This window comes from Pomacea canaliculata, linkage group LG3 (assembly GCF_003073045.1).
Source record: "Pomacea canaliculata isolate SZHN2017 linkage group LG3, ASM307304v1, whole genome shotgun sequence".
Taxonomy (NCBI): Eukaryota; Metazoa; Mollusca; class Gastropoda; order Architaenioglossa; family Ampullariidae; genus Pomacea; species Pomacea canaliculata.
Window position 1 is genome coordinate 29,620,537 of NC_037592.1, and position 12,170 is coordinate 29,632,706.

Sequence of the window (12,170 nt, forward strand, 5' to 3'; positions counted from 1 at the left end):
TTGTCGAAGCTTCTTGCCAGCTTCGATCTCTGTGGATCGGGAGATAGTTGATGAGGTAAGCGGTCCACAAGCCATCGGTCGGTCTGGGAACGGCGACTTTTCGTGGAACAGAGATGTGTCAGCTAGGTAGGATCTTCGATATGCCCTTCGTCGGTTTTTTTTTTTTTTTTTTTTTTTGGAGGGGGTGGGGGGTGGGGTGGGGTCCGGTCTGATTACAGGATATAAGCATTACTAAACCTACTATATATCATACGTCCGTTTCTTATCTCTATAAGACAGTTACAGTGCAAGAATTAATACACTGGGGCTTAATCTAGCTAGAAGGAATGAACCAGACGTCTCTGCGTTACGCAAAAAGAAATTCGAGGCTTCAAATCCAGACATATTCCGACGATATTACATTCCGAAATAAATTGCTCATTATAAGCTACGGAATCCATCGTTCAATAATCATTAGGACAGTCAAAACAGTCTCAAGTGTCAGCTATAATTTTGAATTCTCAAAGTAGCCAAATGTGAAGACCAGAGAGAAAATAAGAAATGTATTAATAAAGATAAATGTGTTTCTTGAACCGTAAAATTGTTCATTTGTTACAAATCGAGCGGCGTCGTGAACTCTCGCGCAATTCCGAATCTTGTAAGAAAACCTCTATAAAAATATCGGCGCTTAGTCTCAAAGCAGTCTGAAACGTTAAAAAGTGACTTAAAACAACTTACAGACGACTTAATCTATTATAATTTTCCTTTATGCTTGGGTAAATCAAACTCACCGCGATGAAAGCAGGCTGGTTGGTTTATTTCTCGACCTTTTTCACAAAAGATCTTTGTTTTTCTGGAAAAGTGCTTTCCCCTTGCAGACGGGGGTTGGGGGGAATACACGAAGAAAACTCTCTACCGCTAATCTTGTAACTAGGGTCATATTTGAAAGTATACATGTGCGCCAACAAACAAGTTTTTAACAAATAACTTTATGGTCATCGCCAAATAGGTGACAATTACTGACTTCGGCGACAACAAGTTTCCGGACAGCCATATTACTAGGCAAAGAGGGATCACTCTTCAAATCGTCTCTCTTGTGACCCCGGAAATAAAAACAACCAATAAGAAGCTCTCTTTTAACTTAAGCTAGGCCTTCTTCCACGTCAGTCTCGCCACTCAGTTCCACAGGACGTTATAAAATAACTTTCTACCAGCACACCTGTCTCATTATGGTCATTTTCGCACCTTTTATGTACAGGTAAGACAATACTCCATAATTCATTGAGTTCATTGAAAATTCAGTCATCTCAGCCATAATACCACGAAGTGTTGTTATTTCTACGATGTAGTAGATTGTTTACATTTTTTTTCTAGTATGAGGTATAGGTTGACTTTAGACCGATCGGAACAATGTCTGCAAAGATAATGATAGTTTGGATATCTTGTCAACTTTTTATTGTAGTTACTAGCATCAGGTTAGTGAAATGTTATTGCAATTTTAATTAAAGTACCTGCAGTTACTAGTAATATAAGTCATTCTCTAGGATGAAGTTTTCTTTAGTTGGTGCATACAGTCTTCTTTCTTCAGGAGATGACACTACCAGTCTGAACTGCATGGTGACAATTTTAGGCTTTAAAAAAATGTTGGTCTGTCTAAATATTTTGATCCTATAGTACTAGTATTTTTTATGAAACTTATTATGATCAGGGGCAAGTTGTCGACTGACAAATCTTTGTGAAATCAGCCTGATTTGAAGCCAGACATATGGGCCAGGTGCTGCAAAGGCTATATTCCCTTGAACAGCAAGAGTGTCATGGGCTAGCACAGCTTAAAGGAAAAGGCAGCAAAACATCTTCTTGTCAGCAGGATTGTTTTCCTGACCTATGTGAGCTGCCTCCTGAACTGGGTTTAACAGTACTGTCATATCTCAACCCTACAGATTTGTGTCTAGCTGCTTGTGTGTGGGAGCACCTGGCCAACGATCAACATCTTTGGTATGGGTATGTATCTCTGATCAAAATGGAATCAAATTAATTGGTTTCATTACTATATAAAGATAACTATTGTGGGTGTGTGTTAATACATCAAAGGGTACCTCTCTGCATTGCTTATGCGTGTGTGCATTAACTTGAATGATTAACTAACTTGGGATGGTTTACAAAATAATTATTGTCTGACTGGAAAAGAATGTAGCTATACATTTTATTATGATTATCATGGCATCTGAGAATCTATGTTTAACTTGAGTTGTTTCATGTCAGTTCTGATTACATCAAAAGTTTTGCATGCTAATCAGATTACTGATCCAGCATTAAATTAACAGCTTAGGAACTCAAGATCATTTGTGTGCATGTTTTTTGCTTTGATTATTTTCAGTATTCCAATAACTTATAAATTGTGTAGTCATGTGTCTGTTATTAAAAAAATAATTTATTCTGATCTTACGATTCTCTTTTTTTCCTATTTAGTTCAGTAAATTTTTGTTTTGGGTGTACAATGGTCAGTTTCCCATAATATGCTATGTTAATACACCTGCAGGCCTTACAATATTTAATAATTATCTCTTATTACAATGTGCTGCATGAATTAAAGTATAATTCTTTGCTTCTTTTTTTCAGTCTGTGTCGAAACTCATGGGGCAGTGTGTCAATCTACTCACACATGTCCTCTGTACCAGACATGACCTACAAAAGGCTGTTTCTTATTCTTGATGAAGCTTCTCTTACATTCAACACAAATCCATTTGTTGTAAGTTGATTTCACACTCCAAGTCTATAACTATTATTATGATGTTTTCACATTTTTGGATTGGAAAAATTTTTTATAGTCAAGAAATATAAAGAACAGATGTAAAAATCTGAGAACAAAATACTACTCCATTGGTCAGTCAAAGATGTAAGGACTTTTCAAATAATAATAACAACGTGATGTAAATATCACATGATCTCACTTATGAAAGCATACTTTCAGCACTTGAGACAAGAAGAAGACATATACATTATACGAAGGACAGAAAGAGAAACAAATATGCAGACAATTAACAAAAGAAAAACAAAAAATGCAAAGAGGAATCGGGGAACAAACAGTAAGGATGGAGAGAGTCATAAATCTGCAGAGGAAGATGAGCATGTGTAGTAGTAAATAGACTAATTTAAAGACACATTTAAAGGATTCAGTAGTGGATAGGTGGCAGATATCGTAGGGAAGAGAATTCCTCTTTTTTTGCAGCACAGTAAATAAAAATCCAGTGACTTTGTATGGTTCTGGTGTCATGGATAGTGTGTGTATGGTCATCAGACAAAAGAGCAGAGTTGTCTGGCTGGGATGTCAGGGAGAAAAGAAGTTAAGAGAAATAGAGCAGGAGAATGCAAAGAAATTAAGATATCACAGACAGCTTGTGCTGAATGCGATAATGGATGGGTAGCCAGTGAAGAAAACAAAGGAGAGGAGGGACATGGTCCGGGGTGTGGTGCAGAATTATATACTTTCTAGGGTTTATAAGTAAGGTATGCAGGGCAGTCTGCAGGAGTTAACATTAATAAAGCTAAGATAGAACAATGGTTAGGTTCTTCTCAAGCAGAAGAGAGTATCCATCTTATTGTTAATTATGTTTTGTGCCACCAATCTTTGATGTCACTAATACAGGCTACAGTGGTGTTTATAGCAGAGTGGGACTTGTTCGTACACCAGTACAACTGCATGTCATCACCACAAAATTGGTAAAAAACATGATGAGACTTGGGGACACAAATAAACGAGTAGTCCGAATGCTGGCATTTGAACTGAGAGCGCACTGGTTCAATACCCAGTTATTGCAGCAAACTTCCCTCAGTTGACCCAGGTGGCAGGAATGGGTAGTTGACTCCATAGAAGGTTGGAGAAGGTAAGACAGCATGGGAGAGATGGGCACCGCCCTCACATACAACTGGCCTGGAAAAAAATGATGTCTCTTAACACCTCACCCCACAATGACCTGAAAAGGTTAGGGGAGGAACTTTACTTTACCTTTTATAATGAGACTGCAACCATGATACAAAGTTATAAATATATTAGTAGTATTTACTATTGTTTGTTATTAGTAACATTTATCAAAACACAGTTTTGAGCATCAAATGTGTCTAGGTCCTTGATTAAAATTGAGTACATTTAATAAGTGTCAGAAGCATACACAAAAAGAAATTTTGAGCCAAGTGGCTAGAAATAAGGAATGGTGTAGTAGATGGGAGCATTTAGATACACCCCCCTCAAAAACAAGCAAACAAACAAACAAAAAACAAAAAAAAATACAGAAAAAGAGGCCACTTAAAAAATTTGCCTGTTTTCCAGTGGCTGCTTAGACAAACCTTAATACATAGATTTTTAAATGTTTGGTGTTTTTGATTGCTTTTGAAATGCACATTTATTCTGGACAGTATTTCTGTTTTGTTAGATCTTGTCTTTGATAAAAACATTTTATTAAATTCAGGCAATTGATGGACTGATAGAGAGGCATGTTCTTGATGAAAATGCCATGGAGATAGCCAGATTTTTACATACAAGCAAGCGGTTGTGGCCATGCAAGAAAAGAGAGTATTTAGAAGTAAGGTAAGGCTTCCTCCTTCATGAATATAGCATTGTGCATGAGCATTATCTTCACACTGGTGTTTCCTATTTCTGTTGGTGCTTTAAAGGTAGTACTTTTCTCCTGTTAAGCCAGAGTTTTCATTTGTTTTGTGTGTTATCATTAATATTTTTTGTCTTTTTTTTTTTTTATAAGAAACTCAAGCTTCTAAAATAAGATTTTCAAAACTTGTTTTTTGGAAGTTGTCAGTTTAGCATCATATGATGTATTTATATTGGATGTGTAAGTTTAGCAACATTGATTAAAGAGAAAATGTCTGTTTTTTCCATAAACACCGTATCTTTTGAGCTTTGTTCTAGCTCCTGAAAAGTCTTGTTTGTATAGCTATTTTATATTTTTGATTTGTCTGCTGGGAGTATTATTTTGTTGTTGTTGTTGTTGTTGTTAATATGACATGTTTGGTACAAGTACAAGATTTTGTGGTGTCTTTTTTTCTGGCAAGTCATGTATCGACATTTGTGTTGTGTCTTTCTCAACAGATTGTAATTATGTCACCCTTTAAATATGTCTTAATTGCAGGCAAGATGTTTTCCAGCAGTTAGTGCGTCTACAGAACTTTGAGAATCAGTTCCTGCCAAATGCTCTGAGACAGTTTTTTCATGAGATCTCGGCACCTAGGACACGAGGAGAGTATTTGTCAGCCATGATTGAGGGATTTTCAGAACGTTTTTGCTCCTGTAATCCTTCATTAGGACTTAATAAAGGTAAGTATTTACACACTCCTACAATAAACAATTGGAGAAGTGTTCTTGTTCAACAATGATAGCTGTTTGGTGGTGCAAGCAGTGAAAAATTTGGTTTAAAAAAAAAAAATTTGTTTTATACAGCTTTCAGTGAATAAATAAGTCAGTTTGATAAAGATCAGGGGTGGGCAATTAATTTTCCCAAAGGGCCGCATGAGAAATTGGGATGGTTTTAGAGGGCCGGACTAATATAGTTAACTCAGTTTTACCCAATACTGTATATATAGTATATATAATGGCGGGCGGGCCGGTCAGAGACAGGAGGCGGGCCGGCCTTTGCCCAGGTCTGATAAAGATGGTACAAGTATCTAGAATTCTAGAATTAAGTAGGTTTTATTATGTGTTATGTATTTTTGCATTGACAGTTGTTAATTATGAAAATGCAAGTTAGAGCAGTAGTAAGAGTTCAGGCAGATAGCATTTAATGGATGGAAGGTAGAGTTAAACAAAAAAGTGTTTAATATTTCAGAGATAAAGCACACTAAGTTTGACTGTTTTTGAGCAGCGACCTGTGCCTACTCTATAATAATACTTTTGGACTTGAAGTTTACTTTTATCAGTTAAAACCTGTGTTAGGTCTAACAATAATACAGTGAAATATTTGGTGTGTGTTTTCATTTGATCACTCGACCTTAAAATCTAAGTTAACTGTGCATGAAGGCATAAATAGTATTTATATTGATTGCTTTAAACAGGCATTTGTTTACTGAAGTAGTGTTGTACTAGCATTTATTTTAAGTTATTCTTTTTTTTTAAAAGATACTTTCAAGTTCACTAGACCGTTGTCATCTTATTCCAGTTTAAGGGGTTCTTGCCATTAAATGTTTGATTGCCTCTGTACATTCATGTGGAAAGATCCACATATGAATGTATGCACATGAAATGGTAGGAATTGGGAAGTCTTATAAATCTATACAAATGACGAATGTGTTAAATTAATGAATTCAGTTTTGAATTTATATATTTTCAGAATTATAGGCTATATTTCTTGTTGTGTTGTACAGACACCGTGTGTGTGCTATGCTACTCCCTCATCATGCTGTCTGTGGATCTAACCAGTCCACACGTTAAGAACAAGATGTCCAAACGCGAGTTTATAAAAAACACCTGCCGAGCTGCTCAAGGTGTCAGTGGAGACTTTGCCGGTCACCTGTATGACAACATCTATCTAATTGGCCATGTTGCCTCCAGTCCTCATTCTTGACCCTTATATTTACTTTAAAAAAAAGAGTATTAGAGTTGTTGTTTCTGAGGTGAAACTTGTTTCAGAAAGGTAAAGAGCAATCCTGTATATCCCTCTAGATTATTCAGTAATTTTCCTTATTCAGGAATATTCTTTCTTGCTCTAACTGTTCTTTCCCTGTCTATTCTATCCTAACCTTTTACGCAATATTATCAGATTATCGTAGTTTCATACCAAGTTTTACCTGAAACTGGTGCTCTCATTCCCAGGCCAACCTATCTGAATGTAATTTCCCACATTCAACAAGATCATGAGAATAACAAAATTACAAGATAAAATTTTATGAACTTTGTCCCTTTGTCTCCCAGCCATATTTTTTTCTATACCTCTCATCTTCCTACATGAGAATGTATTTATTTTATTTTTGTCATACTCTTCTTGAACCTTAGGGTGTGTTAACTAGATGTTGTGAGGATGACAACAAACTGATTGAAAGATACTATAGATTTTAAAACAGAGTGAAGCTAAAGGTTTGGACACACAGCAAATATATTTTTAGAAAACAGTGGTTTGCCAAACCCACTTGCCAACTGTTTCACAAACTGGTTTTTGGGACTGCTAGTCACACTTTGAATGTTCAAGTACACCAGGCTGGGGCTTCTTGCTTGTTGTTGACCCACATTGCCTCTATCTTCTTGATGTTGATTGTCAGGTCAGTCAACAAATACCACCACCAAACCTCTAGTATTGGCACCTAGTACTGTATATAGCTTTAACAATACACTAATGAGAATAAGATTTTTCTCCTGATTTTTCACTTGTTTTACAACTTTATAATGTTAGGAAAGCAGATATTTCTTTGGATACAGAATACATTTTATACCATTACACCATAATTTGGATAAACAGTACATCCATATAAATAATATCCATCATGAAGTTTTGAAGCAACTCGAGTCAGTTTCAACAAATCTCCAAAGCAAGTGGCCAACTACTGCCTCTCAAGTGGACCTGAAGCTCGTTTCTGATAAAATGTCTTTTGTAAGGAAAAACTATTGCGTGATACATAACCCAAGATCAATTTATAAACAGTGCACTTAAGTGAATGGTTAGCTGTTCTTTCAAGTTGTTGAGCACCTGTGAAAGCCAAAGACTGAAAACTGACACAAAGTTAGAGATGGGTTCTAAAATGGCAAACAGGCTGCAAGGAAGAGCCAAACAGGTTTGCCAAACCATTTGGATAAAGTTTGCTGTGTAGGTCACATAGTGTTTCATGTGTGTCCAAGCCTTTAGACTGCAAATTAGAACTTAGCTCAAATGTATTTCAGTACATTAATATTGATTCGTACTACATAGATACATTTGGAATAGGAGAATGGGTGATGTGAGAAATAGTGAAATTTCAATTTTAAACAGTATCCCCAATCCTGTTAAAGAACATTGTTAAAGGCAACAAATAATGTGTGTATGTGTATGGGTTATGCATGTGTGTGTGTGACAATCTTGAAATGGTTTGATTTTTCAGACATTCACAAACAAGATCAAAATCACATTGAAAGAATGGTCTGATTAAGAGAATTGTCCATGCTTCAAAGTTCACTCAAAGAGTTTATTTTCTGTATTCCGTGGGCTTTTTTTTTATAATTTGGCTTTTTTTTTGTTGTTGTTTTTTAAGGTTGTTGGTCCTGCATTATATATGTACATATAACTTGTTGAAGAAACGTGTGTGAGTGAATCAGGCAGCACTAAATATTATTCATTCATTCAGAGGTGTGGATGGGTGCATATAGGCATGTGTGTGCACTTGCCAATGTCAATTTGTTCAGAGGTACTGCAGCTATTTTTAGCAGGATATTTGTTGAATCTTTAACTTTCTTTAGTCATTTCTGCTCATAAAAAAACAGCTGTCCCATTTGCCACTCACTAACTTTTTACTCATAAGGGTCACAGTGCATGTTTTTTTTATGTATGTTCTTGAAAAGCACTATATTTGTGAGTTCTGTAGCTGACACATTTGCTTTTTCCATACAAAACAAATTGACTTGTACGGTCTTGTAATACACACAGTGGCTTTTATTGAGGTGACCTTGTACAAAGGTACTAAGTACTTTATGAAGTTAATGCTAGTTCTTTTGAAAGTGCATTGTAACAGCTAAATGTTATCCTATCAAATGTTGTCTTATAAGAATTAAAATAGGATTTAATAGGTTTTATTTTAGGGCTATTCTCAGTGAGTTTTGTTTTTCCTTTGACTAACAAAGTTTGCTGTTTGACTCACTGACAAGTATACAGCAAATGTTACTTCATCAAAGCAAATCTTTAAACTGAACATCTAAGATTTTTTTTTGTTTGGGTAATCACATAACAGAGAAGAAAAAAAAAAGAAAGGCTTAACAGTGCCACATAATAGCTATGACCAAAGAACAGCAAGATCTTTATTGTTTTCTGCATATATTTCAGTTAATATTTTTGTGACTATGTACATCAGATGAGGAAAATAGTCAATAACATGATCTATGAGAATATGTTTTTCATGTTCCAAGCTCTTTTTCAGCTTATTATGCTAAGCTACTCTGGAAATGTGCTTTCTTAGCTTTGGTCAAAGATGACTATTTTTAGGTTATTCTGGAGGAAAGCTACTGGATTAAATGTGATTCCTGTGTGGTGCTTATAAACGATGAAACTAGAGTATTAATTTTTATATCGCATTTATTTCTTTAATATGGTTAGTGATGGCTGTAATGATATTTTTTTAACTTCAATACATGTAGCTGTTCAATATGCCTTCCAATGCATTGACATAATGAGCTTACACAAAATGAAAGAGTTTGCCCATAAATCTGCTAAATGCCAGAAAATACTGAAAATGAAGACACAAGATCCTTTCTTTGTTTTTAGAAAAAAAAATTTCAATTTCTTTTAGATAAGGAAATTACAGGCTTGTGTGATAACTGTGGTGGTCTGTCTATGTTATGTCATGTGCAGCCTATTTACCCTTAAAAAAAAAATCTCTGCAAGAACTCTGTGGGCTATAACAATCTACATTGTGCCTGTCTAGTTAGAGGAGTCTGTGAGGGATTTTATTACTTGACCAACATGAGATTGGTGATTGAAATTGTGAGATTTGTGTTTGTCTACAAAGACAGGTAAGGTTGTGAAATAACATCATAAAGAGTGTGTAAACAGAGAAGCCAAAAAGCTATAAACTACGAGAAATAAAGTTCCAGTTAAAAAAGTCAAAGTTTTATTTCCTTGGACACAGCAGTTTTGTTTACTCAAAATGAAATTATCGAAGGCATTAGTCTACCACACTGTTTTAGTGGGCATAATTTCAAAGGTGAGGTTAGTAAGTATTAGTAATCGAGATATGTAACCATCAAGGGACATTTTTTGGTTTTGTTATTTTTTTCTATTTCAGCATAGATTTATCTAGAAATAACGCAAACGTGCAGTCAAAAGCAAGTTTTTGCTTTGGTTTTGTTTTAGAACATACCATCCAATTTCTACATAAGATACTAATTATTGAATAATTAACATTAATGTGTTTTGTATGGTTATGCAATAATTACAAATGACTGGGAAATATTATTTATTTTGACAACAGAATTTTGTAAAGATCTTTTGTCATAGATGCCAGTCATTTGTTGTCCCTTGATTTTATAATTTTTTTTAAATTAGGGAAGGGGTAAGATTTAAGCAGAAAAAGAAAAAAGCGCTGATTGACAAATTATAAAAGGTGTGCATTGTAGAGATCATAATGATAAGTGAATACACTTCCATATAATTGTGATTTCCTGTAGACTTACACTACTGATTGCTCTGGATCAAACATTTCTCAGGACAAAGAGCTAGGAACCTGAGAAAGAATTGACGGAGAAGCTAGGGTTTTATTGATTTTCTGTGAGATTAATTTTCTTGTGGCAGTCACACATTGATGGAGCACATCAGTCAGGGTTTGTGATTTTGAAAATGGCAAGTGCTCTTATATGTAACATGTTAAATTTGCATTGAGATTTTCATCTGTGATCAAAATAATTTACTAACTTTGTAATAAAATGTTTTAAGCAGATCTGCTGACCAAAATAGTGTGTGTGTATATGTGCATGTGTTGCATATTTCTTGAGAGTGGGTGTGCTTTCATGAGGCTATAATTCCTGCATGTAAGCATTTGGTAATTGCTCTATTGTGCTTCTCTTAGTGTTGCTTTCATTCAATGATGTTGGTGCTTTATTTTGAGCTGCAAGGGTGGAGGAGAAATTCTGAAAGAGAGATCCAGAAAGAACATAAACAAAACAATGAAACTTTAGAAATTTAACTGCATTGTAAAAGAAAAAAAATTGTGGTTTTCGATTTTGGCCCATACTTTCTCCTTCTCTGCCTAGCAGGGAAGCGGAAAAAGCAAATGGGTTATATTGCCCAGTGTTTATCACCGTGCTGACTTTGTGATCTTTGCAAAAGATGTGCTTTCTCACAAACAAGAAAAGTGATTTTGGGGGGGGGGGGTAAAAGGTCAACTAATTTTCTATTCAGAACAAAATGCCTTTCGTGGATGACACACGACGACATGAGTCTTAGGTCTAAATTTAACCGATGCATGAAAAACTATTAAATATTTCTATTGCCTGGTTCACGAAAAGCAGCTCCACTCCCCTATGTTTAACCACGTACACTAAATGGCATCTGGCATGCCATCCGAGAAACCCATTTATACCAAATCTATTTTACAAAAGCTTAATTATAGTGGATATTATAGCAGATGATAACAGAACTGGCTGACATTCAGAGCTAGCAGTTATTTCATTTATGTCCATGTTTTGTGGGATCGACATTCCCCCCACACCTACCCATTGCCTTAAATTTGGTTATGGTCTGGTGGCACAATAGTTAAACACCCGTCACCTATACAGCAAGGATTTCACTTGAATTCAGGTCTGGTCTGGCCCGCAGACAGTTTGATTTCTCTCTAGCATTTGTTTACATACGCAAATAAACATTTAAGAACTCAACTGCACATAAGTAAAGGTATTCATGTACAGATGCACAAATAAGTTGTCCAGATGGCCAATATTTTTATATTTAAAAGCAATCTATTTGTGTAAAGAATGCATCATTACCATATACACACTTTCATCACTGAAGCATCAACTTTCGATCTCCATAGTTTTTCTGAAATCCTTTTACTTTCATTTCGATGAAATAGTGATAACTCTGCGCATCTTGCAGCAACTGGCAAATGGGTAAAACTAAGCAGATAATAATCCAAGTAATTTTCTTCGTCATCTCGGTGTTAGTGTTGCCTTAGTTAATGTAACTCTTGGTCTAATATATGCATGCCTTTTCTTCTAGGTATCGTTGCAAGAACAAATTGTAAGCTGTTGAATTAACTCCCAATAAAGCACATCTGGTTCTATTAGTGACAACAAATTGTAAGTGGTTCCCATATCTATGGTGTGAAGACCACCCTTTTCTCTTTTCTTTACCTATCAATTTACCTCCCCCTCCTCTGCCCCACACACACACCTGAAAAATTAGGCACCCTAATGGTGGAGGCAGCAGCAAATTAAGCCAAACGACATCTAGTGCCGAATGATACAGTGATGTGGATGGTTTGAAAGGTCCCTGGTGGCTATAAAGTGTCTAGCC

General features: G+C 35.6%; 1 protein-coding gene across 2 annotated transcripts; it reads left to right on the forward strand.

Moving 5' to 3' along the window:
* Positions 1 to 851: 851 nt before the first annotated feature.
* Positions 852 to 10,610, forward strand: LOC112559333 (F-box only protein 8-like). 2 transcript variants are annotated; one of them, XM_025230477.1, is made up of 6 exons: positions 852 to 1,237; positions 1,688 to 1,980; positions 2,599 to 2,728; positions 4,446 to 4,564; positions 5,121 to 5,305; positions 6,349 to 10,610. In XM_025230477.1, the coding sequence occupies exons 2-6, from the start codon at positions 1,745 to 1,747 to the stop codon at positions 6,546 to 6,548; spliced, it is 870 nt and encodes a 289-aa protein (XP_025086262.1). In that variant the 5' UTR covers positions 852 to 1,237; positions 1,688 to 1,744; the 3' UTR covers positions 6,549 to 10,610. The 2 variants fall into 2 exon arrangements, with proteins under 2 accessions (XP_025086262.1, XP_025086263.1); XM_025230478.1 differs by lacking the exon at positions 852 to 1,237 and adding an exon at positions 1,304 to 1,454.
* The last annotated feature ends 1,560 nt before the right edge of the window (positions 10,611 to 12,170 follow it).